At 25.5% G+C, this 19,746-nt stretch overlaps 3 protein-coding genes across 3 annotated transcripts; 1 reads left to right on the plus strand and 2 right to left on the minus strand.

Moving 5' to 3' along the window:
• The first annotated feature begins 1,711 nt into the window (after nt 1-1,711).
• LOC105249257 (odorant receptor 43a) lies at nt 1,712-4,616 on the plus strand. Its single transcript, XM_025409081.1, has 6 exons — nt 1,712-1,971; nt 2,289-2,757; nt 2,894-2,993; nt 3,365-3,484; nt 3,620-3,775; nt 4,511-4,616. The coding sequence occupies exons 1-6, from the start codon at nt 1,806-1,808 to the stop codon at nt 4,565-4,567; spliced, it is 1,068 nt and encodes a 355-aa protein (XP_025264866.1). The 5' UTR covers nt 1,712-1,805; the 3' UTR covers nt 4,568-4,616.
• Nucleotides 4,617-11,348: 6,732 nt separating this feature from the next.
• On the minus strand, nt 11,349-15,613 carry LOC105249241 (chymotrypsin-2-like). Its single transcript, XM_011254561.3, has 5 exons — nt 15,544-15,613; nt 13,784-13,854; nt 13,302-13,615; nt 12,012-12,263; nt 11,349-11,552 (listed from the first exon to the last, which is right to left on the minus strand). Exons 2-5 carry the CDS (start codon nt 13,839-13,841, stop codon nt 11,358-11,360), a joined length of 819 nt encoding a protein of 272 aa, XP_011252863.2. The 5' UTR covers nt 13,842-13,854; nt 15,544-15,613; the 3' UTR covers nt 11,349-11,357.
• Nucleotides 15,614-18,034: 2,421 nt separating this feature from the next.
• On the minus strand, nt 18,035-19,680 carry LOC105249236. The gene is made up of 5 exons (XM_011254556.3): nt 19,541-19,680; nt 19,062-19,151; nt 18,797-18,892; nt 18,503-18,632; nt 18,035-18,150 (listed from the first exon to the last, which is right to left on the minus strand). The coding sequence occupies exons 1-4, from the start codon at nt 19,665-19,667 to the stop codon at nt 18,553-18,555; spliced, it is 393 nt and encodes a 130-aa protein (XP_011252858.2). The 5' UTR covers nt 19,668-19,680; the 3' UTR covers nt 18,035-18,150; nt 18,503-18,552.
• Nucleotides 19,681-19,746: the final 66 nt, after the last annotated feature.

Below are 19,746 nucleotides of genomic sequence, written 5' to 3' on the forward strand. Positions count from 1 at the left end.
GTCATTTTAATAATAACAATAATTTTCTCCACGTACTGTTCACTTATTCTTAACACTTAATAAAAATCGGTAAATATTTTAATCAGATGCTCCTTCTCAAATATTTGCGCAATAGTTTAACGAACGTGCAAAGGAGAATATTTCATATAAATTTTTAAATAATTTAAATTACGAGTATATGTCACTTTCGCACATGAAACGGCATTATTGAAATTGATCTGGATTCAATACGACACATGACTGATAAAATGATCTCATTCTATCTTGCTTCTTATTCCAAAAAGTGTCATATTGTGGAGAGACACGTGTGGAGCAAACACACTAATGAACTTACCTGACACAACGTGAGATGTAAACAAAAAAACCGCACGTCACATTCACTGCTAAATCCCAACAATACGATGTTCTCATCACCAACGCGCGCGGAATACTGCCGCGTATATTGATCGTGGACAAGGTCGAAGCTATCCGCGCATAATACGCATGCTCTACCATCGTGGGAGGGATATGGTATATGTGTTTATATGTGAAATATTACCGTCAGACAAAAAGAACAATATGTGTATATGTATATGTAAAGTATTCTAAACTGCCTCAGAGCAAGAGATAACTATTTTGCGTATCACACATAAGTTTGTACTCGAGTGTATGAAGGTCAGGGACGCGCCCCGTATTTCGATTCTCAATAGAAAAAAGTCGCAATTTCTTTTTTCAAGATTGATTATGAATTATTGTAATCAATTCTGATCGAATTTTTTAAAGACTTTAGAGCACAAAGTGATTGTTATAAAAAAACAAGTATCGTTACATTAACTTTTTCTCTTATTATCGATTTAATTTTTTTTATAGTAGTAAATTAATTCGCGCAATATTCATAACTTTATATTATTATGATCGATTATCTTTTGATGAAATTATTTTATTCCAAGCCCTCGTAAAACAAGATATAAATGTAGACGATGTTAGACGATAACTGCGGCCCTATCGCTGGTCGTTTACCCTTTCTATAGTCTCTCTCTGAGATCGTTACACCTGACAATTACAATAATTGTGCACGATATTCACAGATCTCTACACATTATAAAACACTTTCAGAATTTATATGAACACTTATAGTGTCGACACGCAGTTACAACTTCCTATAAGTTTATATTCCTCTCGCGGAAAAGACAAAACGTTAGTCTCGACATAATTTCACACTTTCAAGAATGCATATCAAGTCGACAAAATATGCAGGTGTGATTATTATGTTTGGCATATAATTAAATTATAAGGACATCAATCTAAATTAATACAATATTAAATATGCGCTGACATGAATTAATATTTGTTTTTATATTTAATTTAAATCAATTCGTTTTATAAAACGAGACATATTTCCATACAAATGTTTCTTAAAAAATATTTTAAAGAAGATACATTTCATATATGATTCCGCGTTTTTTATACGATAGTAATAGTTTGTACAAAGTTCAAAAATTTATATTTATCATATATTAATTTAAGACAAAATAAGAAAAATTTTTCTACATTGTGTAATTAAAATTAAGTAATTTTTCTGCATAATTTCTTCTTTCTTATATAATCTAACGAAATAATATAAATAAAATTTAAGTATAGAAATTTTGTTATAGGAATGCGTTACAGGAGTACCACCATATAAAGGTTTAATATATATATAATTAATTTTTGTTTCTGTAGATTTCGAATGGGCAACTAAACTAAATCGCTTTGCACTGAATATCGTCGGTTTATGGCCAAAAGTTGACGAAAATGCCTGCGACAGATTTTTATCGGATTTGCGCATGATATTCTCTGTCCTTTTGATCCTTTTCGTTGGTATAATTCCTGCGATATATTCGCTCATGAGAACCTGGGATGACATGATGGCAATAATCGACAATCTGCAATTCACCTTGCCGTTATTGATAGCGATAATAAAGCTAGTGGTTGTATGGTGGAAGAAAATTGGTAATGATTGTTTAAAGATTTAATTAACGCAATCGACTTCCGAGATTTCTTATACGCGATATCAAAAATCGTAAATTCGATTAATGCGGATCATATGATGCGGAATGGTTTCAAAAAGAGCATATCGATGAAAACGTTATTCATATCGTTAAATATTTCTTGCCGCTATATTTTTAATTACTCTAGTAATAGATAATAAAATATAAAAAAATATGAACCTTTAACAATCAATATCATTGATTGATGTTTATTTTAAAGAAATATTTGATTATGAAATTTTCTAAGACTAAAATATAATTCGCGCAATTTCGTTAAAGATCTTACACTAGCGTTGAACATGATCGCCGACGATTGGTTAAAGGCCAAAAGCAAAAAAGAGCAGGACGTGATGATAAAATGCTCACGGATCGCGCGAACTATCCTCATCTTCGGATATATTTTCATGGTCCTAGGATTAAACTTAATCGTGTTTCTACCTTGTTTCGGAACATCGCTGAGATACATAACGAACATCACCGATCCGGTTAAGATCCTGCCGCTGCCGACGTATTACTTCTATGACAAGGATCAGAGTCCGTTTTACGAGCTCACGTTCATGGCTCAAGTTCTGCTACTCATTGTGGCATCTGTATCTTACATCAGCGTAGATAATCTACTTGGATTATTAGTATTCCATTTATGCGGTCAAATGGAAAATTTGAAAGAACGACTGATCAACATGAGGCAATATAAAACTTTTTACGACGGTCTTACTTTCATCGTCCAAGATCACATACGGCTAATCAAGTTTCGTATCCAATTTTTATAGCAGCGGAAGTTATGGAATTAAATATGCCCATCTCCTACATACTTTTTTTGATACGATCTCAGATATTTGGCTAGATTCGAAAACTCGCTTTAATTATATATATTTTTTCTTTAGATATTTCGTTATTATTGAGGATACATTCACTTTATTGCTATTCGGATTGCTGCTTTATCTCGGCACTATATTCTGTCTATACGGATTTTTACTCGTCACGGTATGCAAGAAAAGAAATTTTAGCTTGTTTCTTTCAGATACAACAGTGACTTAAAATGTAACTTGTGCAACGCAAATGCGAATTTGTGCTCTCGAGATCTCATAGAAAAACGCAGAAAGAATGATTTTTTAAAATAACTTATTTTAAATTACTTTAAAAATAAAATAACATTTATTTAGTTTCTTATTTTTAGTAGCATTTTATGCTTGGAATATTTTTATATAAACTATTTTATTATATATAGATATCATATTATGAACTCGAAATAGAATCAAAATTCTCTTAATGAAAAAAGAGATGCAATAAATGATTAAATTTCTAATCAAAATCATATTTTGCGTCATTATTTATATTAATATTGTTTCTTTTAGGTACTTACGGAAAAAAAAGAAATGTCAATGATACGTTTGATATATTTAATAGCTGCAATGTTAAGTATTTGCGGCCATATGTGTCTGCATTGCATAGTAGGCGAGATTCTGATAACACAAGTAAGTAACCAAGTCAATATAACAATCAATATGACTGTCAATATGACAATAAGAAAAAAATGCGATAAAAAAAATGATAAAAAATAGATACGATGGATTATCACATAATCCTATAATCTGTGAATTTATGAAAAGTGTGAAGGAATATATGACGCAGCGTATGATTATGAATGGTATACTTTGGAGCCAAAAAAGGCGAGAACTTTAATTCTGATAATGATACGGACCAACAAGCCCCTGTATATTACAGCCGGAAAAATATTTCCTATGACATTGTCGATGTTTTGCAACGTAAGCATCTTTTATCTAGTAATATTTTAATCACTTATATAATGTCAGTCAATCTTTCTCGTCAAACAACTTATTGCACACATACATTCATTATTGTACTAAAATAGATTACGTATGTTTATAAAGATTATGTACATTTTATATATATAGTTTTTAATATTATATATTTCTATTACGAATTTCTTAATATATTATTTTATTTTAATATTGCATGCAATTTTTTATGCAAAACATAAAATAATTCTCGAAATAAATATATGTATATAATCTATACATTTAAAAAAAGCATTATAGCTGTATTATAATTGTATTACAAACATTTCATTGTAATATGGTTTACAAATTTATGTAAATAAAATTTCATAAAACATATGTAATATTGTTTATATAATATAGTTTATATAATATTGTTTATATAATGGGATAATTTTTTCTCCTAAAATAATAAGATATAATAGGAATAGAAAATTATATATATATATATATATATATATATATATATATATACATATATAAAACAAAAATATTTTTTATCAAATTATTAAATATAATTTATTTAGAGAATATTTATATATTATTAAGGAATGTCATACTTTCCCTAAAAATTAGAAAATATATTTTAAATGACAAAAAAATATTTTAGATAAAATATATTCACAAACATTAAATATATATTCTTACAATATCGAGATACGACATACACATATTGTAAAATAAATATTTTATAAATTTCAGTTACTAAAAACTTCAAGCGGCTATGTATCGGTTCTACTCGCCAGACACAGTTTATAAAATTAATCTCAGAGTTTGTCAGGAAGGAGCATCATTCAACGAAATACAAGAAAAAATAAAACACAAATAAAAATATGTATATCTTACATATAAGAGATTATTGTAAAAAATTAAAATACATAAAATATATAATATTATTCTTATCAGGAAAATTCGAGCGTTTAAAATATTGTCTCTTAAGATTAAAATAATTATTTTACAAACTATTATATTAATATAATTATATAATATAATTATAACATAAATAAAAATTAAATTAATAATTAATAAATTTTTTGCTACAAATATTGTCGATAATATACATTTGTATCTTATGATAATGAATGATATACTACTCTTATATGTGTAGGCGACCGAACTTGTCGATTGTTCGATTATTATTGGCCAACAAGCAAAGAACGCATCTGTTTATAAATTCTTTACTTGTTTCAATAGCATATAACTGAACGAATTAAATAATAATTCTATTAATTTTTAAAATTAAAATTCCTCACCATATATCAAAACTTATTGATGATTTTAGCACTTTGGTTGGTCCAAAAAGTATGTTTTTATCTTACATACAATGTTCTTCATTGTATAAAAAAATTATAGAACTACAATATTATCTTTTTCAATAGTCTTCATCTCGTAAGCTTAACACACAGCACTCCTAATAACAAAAATTATAATTTAAATGTCATTTAAATGTCATTTATGTATAGCGTTTCACAAATCATGTTTTTCTTATTATAAGAAAATTATTTACAAAATTTTATTTATATTTTTATATGATTTGTGAAACGCTATACGCTATACGAATATGCTATATATATATATATATATATATATATATATATATATATATGTATATATATACACACATTGCTGTAAGGTACTACTATAAATGTATCGCATATCATCTATCTACACCACACATGAAACATCAAAGAATTTCCAAATCAATAATATTAGAAGATACGACGTATGTAAAATGTGCGTGTTTCATTATTGTTCGAATAGAAGGGGTATAGTGTAAGAGAGAGATTATCATTAAAATTCTAAAGCTGCCACCCTAACGAAGAAACTCCTCTCATAACATTATATTACATGTGTATAATTTAAAACTTTGTAACTTGAAAAATACGCGAAGAACAGGGATGTACATTAATTTCTACAGACGAAAAAGCATCGAGAGAATTCCCAAAAAATAATCTCGCTAATATTTTGAAGAACCTAAAAGTCATAATTGTACTTTGGAAATTCAAAAAAATATTATAATCAATAATTCTCGAAATGTTTTTCTGTAACTATAGAATCTCTTTTTGTATTAATTAATATAATATATAATTATGTTTATTATTTTATACATAATATAAAATAATATATATTTATTGTAAGATAAGAATCAATGTTAATGAGTTTAAGCCGGATTGTAATTAATATTATTTAATTTGAAATACAATATCATTGTACATAACATTACGGCCCTGTCACATCATATATTGCTATTCATTTCAGTCTCCTTTTTTTCACTTTGCTATGAGAATGCAGCACCTGACTATTATGCATGACATATACAACATTTAGAAATTTCTACATTTTGCAGAACACTATAAGAAATTTACAAACTTTGATACAGAATGCAAGTACCACTCCTGAAAGTCTATAGAATACATTTTTCGTGTAGAAAAATAAAAGTCATTAGTTTCATGCATGCTTCACAATCAGTATGAACATTATCAAGAATAAAAGATACGCAGGTCTTTAGAATAATAACACATCAGCAACAAATTACAAATTATAATACATTGCGTGTATTGGAATTAATAATATATACATTTATAATTTATATTTTTATTTCTAATTATTAAAATAAGAATTTCAAGAATTTCAGAATTTTTTTATAATTATTTACATATTGAAAATGGATACTAAAATAACATTCAAATTTTTGTGACATGTTATCAAAAAAAATTAAATAAAAATTTGCAGATTTTATTAGAAACTGTTTCCTCTCCTTAAACATGCGAGTATTTTGTTAATATAATACAATCAATTATAATTATAAAACTGTTAAAAATAATAATTTTTTATTCAATAAACTTCACAATTAACATATATAAAATAATATTTTTCTGATATCAAATAGTTCTGATATCAAATAGTTAGTCTTATGAATCTATCGTGATTAAGAAAAGCATAAAATTAAATTAAATTTATTTATCTAGATTTCGAATGGGCAACTCATTTGATTCGCCTCATGTTGAATCCCATCGGTATATGGCCGAAAACTTACAAAAGTGTCTATGATAAATTTTTGGCGGATTTACGTGCGATATCCGCTTTCATCTTCCTTATTTTTGTTGGCGCTATTCCATCAATACATTCACTGGTGAAAGTTTGGAGTGACATGATATTAATAATAGACAATTTACAATTTACTTTACCATTATTAACAGCAACAATAAAGCTGGTTATCATATGGTGGAAACAGGTATTTATCAAATAATAACTATTAATATTAATTAGTAAGAAAAATATTAATCTTATATTTTGTTAACACAATGCTTCATTATTCTTTCAATAGATCTTGTAACGATTATAAATATGATTTTTGAGGATTGGATGAAAGCCAATACTGATAAAGAACTAAAAATTATGATAAAGCGAGCTCGTAGTATTCGAATCCTCACAATGATCGCATATATTTGCGTGTTTTTGGGAGTCGGATTAATCGTAACTCTACCTTGCTTTGGAAAGTCCGTGAGATATATAAAAAATGTCACCGACTCAGTTAAAATCTTACCTTTACAAACTGATTATTTTTACGACAAAAATCGAAGTCCATATTTCGAGTGCACATTCGTAGCACAGATTTTTATGGCATTAATATGCGCAGTATGTTACAGTGGCGTAGATAATTTGCTCGGATTATTTATCTTTCATTTGTGCGGGCAAATGGAGAATCTTAGAGAAAAGCTGATTAATATAGGACAATTTAATAGCTTTAACGACGATCTCGTATTCATCGTGAAGGATCACGATGAATACGGATAATCAAGTTAATTTCACCACATCTTCACATTAAATTTTATTATCTAGTTTAATGTTTTTACAGGTTTAAATTCACATTTTCTTGAAAAAAAAGTATATATTATTTATATAATATTTTTCCACTTTCTCAAAAGTATTATATTGCAAGTTTCGTATAAAAGATCTAATACACAATTCGCTTTCTCTCTTTCTCTCTCTATAAGATATCTCTCTCTATTTCATATAATAAAATTATTAACTTTTTTTAAATTTTAAAGAAATAAATTTATGCACGATTTGCTGAAACTTTCTTCTTATAGATGTTTTGATATCATTGAAAGAACTTTTACTCTGCTGCTGCTCGGATTATTATTCTATTTCAGCACTTTGCTCTATTTATATGGATTTCTAATCATTAAAGTAAGTCATTAGAAAAACAAATTTTTAAAACTCTTTATTTTATAGAACAATATTTAAATATATAGATAATATAGTATTTAAATATATAGAAAAGAAAAAGTTTAAATATATAAAATTATCAAAATATTAAAATATTTTCTCAATTAATTTAAGTAATATCTTCAAATAAAGTTTAGTTTAATAAAGATTAAAAATTGTTGATTACTGTCTTGTTTGACATTGGAATTTATAATATCTATCTTTTTAATAATTGATATTATTCAGATATTCACGGAAGGAAACGAGATGTCAACGTTTCGTATTATATGTATATCTCATATCGACTGCAATAAGTGTTGGTGGACATATGTGCCTATTTTGCAGTGGGTGAAATTTTAGTAACGCAAGTATGTATCGATGACTAATAGAACAGAAAAAAAAGAAAAGTGCATTCTAATATTATTTAAAATTAAAGTGTAAAAATATACATCAAGCAGCATATGAGTTTGAATGCTACAATTTGATACCAAAAGAGGTGAAGACTTGTATTCTGATAATGATACGAGCTAATAAACCTCTTTACATTACGGGTGGGAAAATGTTTCCTATAACAATGTCAATGTTTTGTAGTGTAAGTAACTTATTTATTTCCCAATTTTGTGTGTGTGTGTGTGTGTGTGTGTGTGTGTTTATTGCTTATTAATCTTATTATTACAAAGAAATAACTTCGTTATCTAGAGCATATTTTCTATAATAAAACAGATACTTTAAAGTATATTACAGTAATAAAAACCTAAAAATTATTGATGTATGCTCCGTCAGCATATATCAAATAGTTTTTAGGTCAAATAGTTTTTTATTACAATTTATGTATATTTCAGTTAATAAAAACATCAGCCGGTTACATGTTGGTTCTACTAGCTGTGCAAAGTTAAAGAAATAGTAAATAAAAAATATAAATAATTGAAAGAAAATAATTAAAATAATTGAAATAAATAATTGAAAATAATTGAAATAATTGAAATAAATTAAAGAATAATTTCTGTATTTATAATTGAAACTATATAGCTGAAGAGACAGGAATGATAAAGAAAGAGAAAGAAGAAGAAGAAGATTGTAAAAAAGAATTATATAATCATTTTAAGTATATATAATATTGTACTAATAAATAAGAAAAATTAACGCACACACACATTTTTTCGGTGCAAATAAAAACTCAAAATAAAGTAAAAATTATTATATGCACTAATATCTTTTTATCTGTATAAACTTAATAAATACTTTTACATTCATATTACATGAAAGTTAAACTACATATTGTGTTATTTATGATATTATAACATTATATGTATGTTCATATATACATTGTGCATATAAATAATTTATTTTAATATATATTGAATCATAATATAAATAAAGAATTGTTTATGAAATCAGATTTTTATTATTTTTTAATATGTATCATATTTTTCCTCTATATTACAATATCAATATTGAAATATTAGTAGTAAAACAATATTTATTTGTTCTTAATTTAATTATTAGAAAACTAGATTAGCAATTACAATTAATGAGCGCTAGTGTGCCTTAATGCATCTAATCAAATTATATATAATCCTTCTTTTCTCTGATTTGCTATTCTTAAGCTTAATTGTTCAGATTTATAATATATCATGAAGTAAGAATTCGCTCAGGAGGAAAATTAAGAATGTTGTCAGTTTTCTCAAGAAAAAAGAAGTAAATTCTTACTCGATGGCATGATTATAGTAATATGAGAAAATATATAACTACACATATATATAGAATGATTCTCTGTAGAGTATCATAAAAGCAACTTTATGAACAATGCATTACTTCATAGAGAAAAATATACAATCTATAAGCGTTTACATAAAATTGTTTATATCATAAAACTTTGATATACGTATCTTTGTAATGAAAAATAATAAAAATTGCAAAATAGATAGTCAATGTTACTTCTTCAGTTAGCAACAATATCATATACTCGTTTATCAGTATTCCTAGAAATAAGATAATAAACTAATTATATATACAGATTATAATACATATTATATATATATATAGATTATAATATACATATATAATTTATATATTATATATATATATATATATATTATATAAATAGATTATACACTATAATAAGTATATAAATTAGATATTAGGCTAGAAAAGTAGAACACTAGAATATCACTAGGAGCACCACTAAATGAATGCGATATGATGAAATGATGTTATAGCATGTGTGAAAGCACATATTATTACACACTATCCACGATCAACAGAGAAAACTGCTATTGTATTTTTGTAACATTCGACGCTGATTTCCTAAAAGTAGAAACCAATGTTCGATTACTACTAAGTATATACATTGCTTTTTCTTTGTTGAACATTCCGAATGTGAATAATCACTGATACAAATGAGATGAAATGAAATACTATTTCCGGATATGATGAAATAAATGATGACTAGAGTTTTATTTGGTTCTGCTGTTAGATATCACAAATCAGATTAAATTATTTTAAATTATTGTCCATAGGTTATTGTCGATATTTTCCTGAGAAATATCAGACTATCTAAAGTATCAGTCTACGTTCTAGTCTTATATAAAAATTATATTAAATATGAGCGCTATCGAGAAATATTGATGATATTCATGATCCTTAATTAATTTTCGCAAAGATTTTACATAATTTTCTTGATGCGAATATTCAAGATATTAAGTCGGTAAATCTCAGTACGCAAGATTATTTTAAATATAATTTTTGCAATTATTAATTTAAATGATCTTGCTACAAAAAGTATAAGGTAATAGCCGCCAAGCGGTCGATATCCTAAACCAAAACATATCTCGTTTTGTTTCAATTTTAAAACATGAAAATACTTGAAAGAGTGTATGTTTTCCTCTGTCATAATGTCATAAGACAAAACATATTTCGTACTTTTAATGCTTTGTATTATCACAAGTATAATATCGATATCTATAAGGTGATAAAAATAGATTAAATATTTAGAAATTCTAGATAGATAGCATTATTTATATTTTTTACGTAAATTCGTTACATATTTTTTAGATATCTTTTAAACCTATAAAAAGGAATCTCTCTCTTAAAAATTATATCTTTGCTTCTTTTATATGAATAAAATACTGAAAATTTATATATATATATATTTATATATATATATACATATATATATATATATAAACAAATTACTAATTAAACATTATTAATTATAAACACATACAATACGTATAAATATGCACATAAAAAAAGATATTGGAAAATATTGCCTTTTCCATAAAAAACATTCTCGAAAATATTTATTATAATTATATAATCAGTAAATTACATTTTATTACTTTACTTGATTATTCTGTTTATTTACTATTGCTTCATTACTCTGATCAAGGTCAAGCATCGCTTGTGTAATAAAATCCGTAAAATAGCTGATTCTAGTAAAAACATCAGGGAAACCGATTGCACATGATTTCGTCCATGAGAATATGCCTATTAATTTATTGTTGTATACTAATGGACTACCACTATCACCCTGCGAATAATGCAAATAATATTTCCTTTTAGTTACGAAGAAAACTAATATCATTTAATAACAAAGAAGTTTTTACGTAAAAATTCATTCATAAAAATTGCATAGCATGAAACTTTTATTAAAGATTTATGCGAAAAATTACGAAAAAACATTATTCTACAATAGTATTCCACAAACAAATATAATTCGACATTATCTTAAATTTTTCAGATGTCACTTGATTGAAATTTGTAAATTCGTGAACAATAGTAATGACATTTTTATATTTGGATTTTTCGATACAATGAAATGAAAAATAAAAAACCTTAAATATGATAAATAATGTCAAAATTTAATAATGTCAATATTATTTAGATAAAATATTTATTATAAAAAGAATCAAGTTTCCTATATCCACAAAAAACCAACTTTTAAAACAAAGTTCAATAGTTTTAACAAAAATAATGTCTTCACATTTACCTTACAGGCGCCAACATTTTTCCTTTCCAATGTACAAATTTGCGAGCTAAGAATAGTGATGTCTTTATAATACTTTTGGCACGCTTTATTGTCGATAATTGACACCGAAAGCTTTTGCAAGTATTGTGACAACCAACTTAATAGGCGAGTTCTGCCCCACCCACTAATAATGGCACGTTCTCCAAAGGTTGTGTTGTAAGTTGCCAAGGAAATTGGTTTAACGTGAGACGATAGGTGAACTTTCTCAGCAAGCTATGGAAGCATAAATATATCTATAATATTGCAAGTATATACAAAAAACCATGTTAAAATTAAATTAATCGATCATAAAAAAGAGAATCATTAAAAAGAAACAAATATTTTTACTAAAGCATTCATGTCATCTTATAAACTCAATTTGTTTCTGATAAGAGTTATCAATCTATCATTCTACATTCTACTATTTGTTAATGATAGTTTTAACTGTAATGTTACAATTATAATAATATATAAAATAACTACTAATTATATGCTCAATTTGTTAAATATATCTACTTATTGGATATTTTACTTTATTATTCGCGTTAAATATTGTTTAAAACATTGTTATAATAACAGTGTTTCTCAATAAAATAATATGTCGGCAAAATATACATATATAAAATTTTTAACATATCTCAATCACAAAATTTTGAGATATATTACTGTAACCTATTGAAAAATAATAAAAATTATGTATAATTAGAAAAAAAATTTGTAAAAGAAATGCATATTAGAAATGCAGATTAGCAAATTAGGATGGTCGCATTGAAAATTATTAGTAATAATTATCGTTATTAAATTTTATTAAAATTCAAAAAATAAATTGTAAAATGTTCTAAAATAAATAATCAACGATTCCCAGTTTTTTTTCTCATTGTTAGTTAATTTTTATAGATATTTATCCCTAAATAAATAATTTGATAATATAAAATCTGCACATAATTTTAAATTGTTACGTAATATTGTTACATCAAAAAATAAAGAATAATTTTATTGCAAGTTATAAAAGTTTAAATTACATAAAATAAAAAATAATATATTTTTTAAAAAGTGCACGTTATTAGTACGATTGTATGTAGAGGTATTTATAACAAAAATTTCTAACAAGATAGTGTTGTAATGACAAAACATGTACAAAACATCAAGAGATTTTTAAATCATACATGTTTAAAAATGTATTATAATATAATTACATCAATAACAATTAACTATAAAAATGTATATATGTCTTATATCTGCAATTCTAATTTATACAAAAAAAAATCTCACCATGATTACGGCTAGATCGGCTACCCAAGAGCTGTCAGCTCCATATACATAATCAGGGTGACATTTGACACTCTTGACAGTATGGATTTCACCCTTTTTGTAATCAACGCTTCCAATGAGTACGTTAAGTTCTTCAGAGGGTTCGTCTATCAAATTGCATATACAATGCGCCGCACTCAACACGTATCTGTCATTAATAAGCACACCGCTGCAGATGTGCACATCGTAGTATCTTAAGGATACCTGATAAGGAAATTCAGATTCGGAAGCGACTACTCCACCGATCAAACGTCGTACGCGAAGTGCTCCTCCTCCTAATTTGGGAAATAATGCACATATTTGTCATGATGTACTTCAAAGGTATGTAAAAGATTATTTACCTTTGTTTCTAATTTTTTTATACTACTATAGCAAAAATAAATAATAAAAATACGAGCATATTTTTTTCCGCAGATTGATATTAAATTCATGTTCTCACTTACCGTAGCTGATAATGCCCAATATTAAAATAATTAATAAACACAGAGCGGTGGAGTTCATTATTTTTTAGATGCTGCGAAAGGACAAAAAAATATTATGCTAAGAGTAATTTTTGCACAATTTTTATATTTTATATGATTCTCAGCTTTTTAATTCGCATTTGATTTCTGAAGCTAGTTTCATACGCAATCAATGCAATTAATAAATAACTATACATATACGTGTTGTTTTAATGTCGATATAAAATATACTTCTAATACATATACATATATTTTAGATTAATATATATGTTAATATATTTAAAATACATTAATATAATGTATTCAATTTTATTAATTTAGTGTATTCAATTTTATTAATTTTTTTATTATCATTTTATTAATTTTATTAATTTTTCTATTATCAATTTTTAATTACGCTAAAAATAAATTCATTTCGAATGCATAAAAGTATTTATTTTTTTCTTTCATTGTCGAAATTATGAATGTAATCCTGTGTATTATAAATAGAATTCCCCCTTATGAATCATTACCGTGTGCGTGTTTCAGTTTCATCATAAACAACCGTAGTAACATGCTTATTCAGCTAGCAATCTGATGCATCAAACGACGATCTACAATTATGTTAATGTTCACTTAATGGATTTAGATAGAAGAAGATATTCATAGAAACACTTGTTATCTAATTCATTAAAATACAAGTAGTTTAACTTATAAACGAGATAATATGTAGTGTAATAAAATATTAATGTTTTAAAATTTTAGTGTAATTTCAAAATCGTCAAAAAAATCGCGAAAATTTTCTTTAATCTTACATATAAATAAACATATTTTTAAAAGTGCAATTTGAATTATAGGCTATAAGACTGTACGAATAAGAATGTAAAAATTTATCACTCTATTAAGAGTTAAATGTTTACTTTCATTCATAAAAGTCCGAAAATCTTTATCAATGAGAAATGTGGTGTATCGGAAAAGGAAATATATTTATTTTAAGATACTTTTAAGATTTTTTTAATAAATATCACACTTTATTATATTTTTCTGTAATTCATAGTTAGATACTTCGTCATAACTAAAGTTATAGTTGAAAGATATTAAATAAAAATAGAAATAGAATAATTAAAAGATGTAAAATAGTGAAGAAATTTTATTTTTTATATATATAAGAGATAAATATTATATGTGTGATATAGAAATGGCGAACATTTCTTAATTAGATGACACGATTACGACAAAAAGAAATCAATATTTGAAAATTTAAAGCACACAACATTATCACATATATAATGTATAATATAAATTAATCAATTATCTATCTATGCTTATGACATTTTTTTATATTTTGCGTGAAATATATAATATATTGCTTATATTTATATTATATAATCGATTACAAACATAATATAGAAATTTATTAAAACATGATAGAAAAAGTATCACATTTTTATCCATTCATTAAATGTTTTCATTCATTAAATGTATTCATTCATAAATTCAATATTCAAAATACAAGAGTCAGAAATACAATACATTATTGATAATAAAAAGGAGAGAACAAAATTGAGAAACAAATTTCTAATTTCAAAATCGACTGATAATGAGATAAATCTTCAAAAATTCTATTTCGTTCATTCATTCCCCGAGAAGTTTCCGCGACAAAAAAAGTTTGAATTTGCGCGCAATTTCTCTCATTTTCAAACATTTTTAAAATACTCGTAACATTTTTAAAAAATGTAACTTGATGTATCTGTCATTCTTACCTGACTGCAATGTCAATATTCAACTGAGTCTTTGGCACCTCCTTAGTCCAGCTCCGTCCTCTTGCGTATAAGTCGAGACGATGACGAATCTCCAAAGATATCTGCTTTATATATACCTGGGGTCTGTTCTTTTCAGCTGCACTGCTGCACTAGTGCAATAAGTTAGAAAGAGACAAACATACTTTCTGTCACTCTAATCGCATAAGTGCAGCAGTGCAGCTGAAAAAAACAGACCTGCTTTTCATATGAGAGACACAGAGAACGAGAGAGAAAGAGAGCGAGAGAGAATGCACTTAAAGAGCAAATAAAATATTATAAGTTTATGACTGAAATATGCAAGATTCTTATGAAAAAGAGATATTTAAGATTTTATTACTTCTTATAAATTTTAATTTCTTTGCATTAGTGTCATTTGTGATTCATTATAACTGCAAAGCGCACATACACACACACACATATAAGTAATATAACGTTACGTAGCAACAATTAATAATGATAGTGAAAGCAATCCGTGTTTGATATTTCTCTAACAGAAATTTCTAACACTTTATAGAATAATAACGTGACCCAATTTATTCTAGTTATATTTGTTCTATAAAATATAATCAGAATGATCTCAAACAAAAGAATCAAATAAGAAAAAGTTGATTCCGAATCAATCAGAGAATATATACGAAATTCGACGAATCACTGCGTAAATTGTGGAAATAAATTAACTTATAGCAAAAATGTCTGTTAAAAATATATCACTAAACGAGTTTTTTTATAGACTGGCGATAAGGAGAAAAAGATATGCGAAACGGGAAACAACGGTTGAGTTCAAACAATTGACCCTTAGAATCCTGACACGGTTGCTAGAGTGTGAGTTATTATTCGTCAAAACGAAGAGAGCGTTTTGAGAACGGTTAAACACCGCCTGCGATAACTTCTTTTCTCGATCTCAGTTAATAAAAATATCAGCCGGTTACATGTCGGTTCTACTAGCTGTGCAAAGTTAAAAGAAATAGTAAATAAAAAATATAAATAATTGAAAGAAAATAATTAAAATAATTGAAATAAATAATTGAAAATAATTGAAATAATTGAAATAAATTAAAGAATAATTTCTGTATTTATAACTGAAACTATATAGTTGAAGAGACAGGAATGATAAAGAGAGAGAAAGAAGAAGAAGAAGATTGTCAAAAAGAATATATAATCATTTTAAGTATATATAATATTGTACTAATAAATAAGAAAAATTAACACACACACACACATTTTTTCGGTGCAAATAAAAACTCAAAATAAAGTAAAAATTATTATATGCACTAATATCTTTTTATCTGTATAAAATTAATAAATATTTTTACGTTCATATTACATGGAAGTTAAACTACATATTGTGTTATTTATGATATTATAACATTATATGTATGTTCATATATACATTGTGCATATAAATAATTTATTTTAATATATATTGAATCATAATATAAATAAAGAATTGTTTATGAAATCAGATTTTTACTATTTTTTAATATGTATCACATTTCCTCAATATTACAATATCAATGTTGAAATATTAGTAAAACAATATTTATTTGTTCTTAATTTAATTGTTAAAAAACTAAATTAGCACTTATAATTAATGAGCGCTAGTGCGTATTAATGCATTTAATCAAATTATATATATAATCCTCCTTTCCTTCGATTTGCTTGTTCTTAAGCTTAATTATTCAGATTTACGATATATCATTTTTAACATATTCTAACTACACGGATCTAGTTTATTACGGCTTTCTGTTTCTTTACATTGAGCATTTTATATTTGCAGTTGTATAACATATTTCCATGATTACACCTGTATCTCTGTTTTATATGATAGATCTGATAAAATCATATTTTTTCCTGAAAAAATAATATATTAATTTCTAAGTAATATGATCTGTCACATACACATTTTACGTTCCTATCTGAAGAATGAATAAAGTCTTTCAAAATGTTTATAATACGTACATTTTAAGTTTAATATACTTAAATGTAATCCGAAAACGGATATTATAAAAGTAAATATTATATTATATTATTTAATTTTTTTCCAAAAATATAAAATTTTAGTTATTTTTCTAGAAAAAGGAAAAAATAAGATACGAATTGAAAACATGGAAATGTAATATAAAAAAAATATTTATATATGTGTGAATTCTAAAAAAAGCATAAAATATCAAATACGAGAATATTTCGATCTTTTTCCAGATCTGTTTCAATTTGAAAAATATGCAAAAATTAATGTAATTTCTCTCATTTTAATTATTGATACAAAATTATTGCCAATTTTAAAGTTTAAAGTATTTTAGAAATAAATAAATATTTGATGTATTAAATGTGAAATAATAATAATGAAATTTTTCGTAAGATAAATTATATAATATTAAAAAATAACTATTATTATCTCATTAAATACAAAAAGATAAGAACAGAAGAAATATCGGAAATAGATAGGAGTAAATCATTGCATATCATTTATTTTTGATCCATATTTTAAGAGGTAGGATTAATATACTTATTTATCGAAATAACCTAGACCTTCATATTTCTTGATAGAAAGTTGAAAGAACTACGAGCCTAAAATATACAATAAAATTATGATTATATATATATTTAATTTACATAGAGATACATTTATTAAAAACATCGAAGAAACAGTTAAAGTTATTGAACACAGAATGTCAAATGATAATTATATTGACAAATATTTAATTGTAAAAAATTTAAAATACTTTTAATACATATTTTTGCAAAAACTTTTTGACTCGAGTATCATAAACTGCGATTGTTATAAGTATAAACATTGATGAATAAAATATTTCAATAAAATTTAATATATAATCAGAAAATTTAATATCAAGAATTTTCTTAAAAATCGAGCAAAAGTTGCACAATCCTTCTCTAAATACTTTACTGGTTTAATATATACCTAAAATGTGTATCCTTGTCTCATATCATTTCTACCACCGTTTTCAGGATTCATTGTTCTGGTTTTTCTCTGTTACGATTAGATTGACCTCTATCCATACTTCTAGTCAGTAGAGATAAAATCGGTAAACCTATGAATTATGTAATTAAAAAATTATTCATAAATTAAAAATTCATTATATTAAAATATTTAACTTATATAATCAGATGGAATTTACAAGAGACATAACACAAAAAAGTTAAAATTTGATAAATCAAAAAAAGAAAAATTTAATCGACTTTGTTCCGTTCTTACCATTATTTCCACTACTATGGGGTTCATTGTTCTGATTTTCTCTGTCATTAAGTCTCTTCAGTATATTTCTAGTCAGTGTAGACAAAATCGGTAAATCTATAAATTATATAATTAAAAAACTATTCATAAATTTAAAATTCGTCATATTAAAATATCCAACTTATGAAATTCACAATATAAACATAAGCGACAGAACACAGAAAAATTAAAATTTAATAACTTATCAAAAAAAAATTGAAATGAATCGTTTCATATCGGTCCTCACCACCATTTTCACTACTATGGGATGTATTGTTCTGATTTTGTCGACCTTCATCCAGTATATCTCCAGGTAGTGTAGGCAAAATCGGTAAATCTATGAATTATATAATTAAAAAACTATTCATAAATTTAAAATTCGTTATATTAAAATATCTAACTTATGGAATTTACAATATAAACACAAACGACATAACAAAGAAAAGTTAAAAGTTAATATAACATGTTACAAAGAGAAAAATTGAATCGACAGTTTTAGGTGATTCTATCTAGCTATTAATGCATATGTCAGACATTTTGAAATATGAAATAAAACAGAAATACAACATATGATTGTAATTTATACTTATAGTGATATTTTGGACAAACACCCGCAATTTATCAAAAGCACAAATTTTATCATTTAACAAATCGTGCAAAACCGTAAAATGAAGAAATGTCACAATGTCAATACAAGTAACAATAAATATAATAAACAAGACTTACCAAGTTGTGCGTTACATAGTTGAAGTAGTAATATTAATATGACTGAAATTAAAAACATAATCTTCATGATGATTTTACTTTCAATCGACTCACGATAAACCTTAACAAAAACTAATCCCATGCGCATCTAACACACATCTTTTATATATTTCTTAATGACCTATAATTACTTCTGTATTATAAGTTATTTGCGAATAATAACTCAC

This window comes from Camponotus floridanus, unplaced genomic scaffold (genome assembly GCF_003227725.1).
Source record: "Camponotus floridanus strain SB8 unplaced genomic scaffold, Cflo_v7.5 scaffold24, whole genome shotgun sequence".
Classification (NCBI taxonomy): domain Eukaryota; kingdom Metazoa; phylum Arthropoda; class Insecta; order Hymenoptera; family Formicidae; genus Camponotus; species Camponotus floridanus.

Excerpts from the sequence above, each read along its gene's own strand:
- LOC105249236 (XM_011254556.3), bottom strand. The coding sequence starts at position 19,667 with ATGCGCATGGGATTAGTTTTTGTTAAGGTTTATCGTGAGTCGATTGAA. Across the intron at positions 19,152-19,540 it reads ACTATGTAACGCACAACTTG|ATTTACCGATTTTGCCTACA; the intron begins GTAAGTCTTGTT and ends TATAATTCATAG. Across the intron at positions 18,633-18,796 it reads CCATAGTAGTGGAAATAATG|GTTTACCGATTTTATCTCTA; the intron begins GTAAGAACGGAA and ends CATAATTCATAG.
- LOC105249257 (XM_025409081.1), top strand. The coding sequence starts at position 1,806 with ATGATATTCTCTGTCCTTTTGATCCTTTTCGTTGGTATAATTCCTGCG. Across the intron at positions 1,972-2,288 it reads TGTATGGTGGAAGAAAATTG|ATCTTACACTAGCGTTGAAC; the intron begins GTAATGATTGTT and ends ATTTCGTTAAAG. Across the intron at positions 2,758-2,893 it reads GATCACATACGGCTAATCAA|ATATTTCGTTATTATTGAGG; the intron begins GTTTCGTATCCA and ends TTTTTTCTTTAG.
- LOC105249241 (XM_011254561.3), bottom strand. The coding sequence starts at position 13,841 with ATGAACTCCACCGCTCTGTGTTTATTAATTATTTTAATATTGGGCATT. Across the intron at positions 12,264-13,301 it reads CCGATCTAGCCGTAATCATG|CTTGCTGAGAAAGTTCACCT; the intron begins GTGAGATTTTTT and ends ATGCTTCCATAG. Across the intron at positions 11,553-12,011 it reads AAAATGTTGGCGCCTGTAAG|GGTGATAGTGGTAGTCCATT; the intron begins GTAAATGTGAAG and ends CATTATTCGCAG.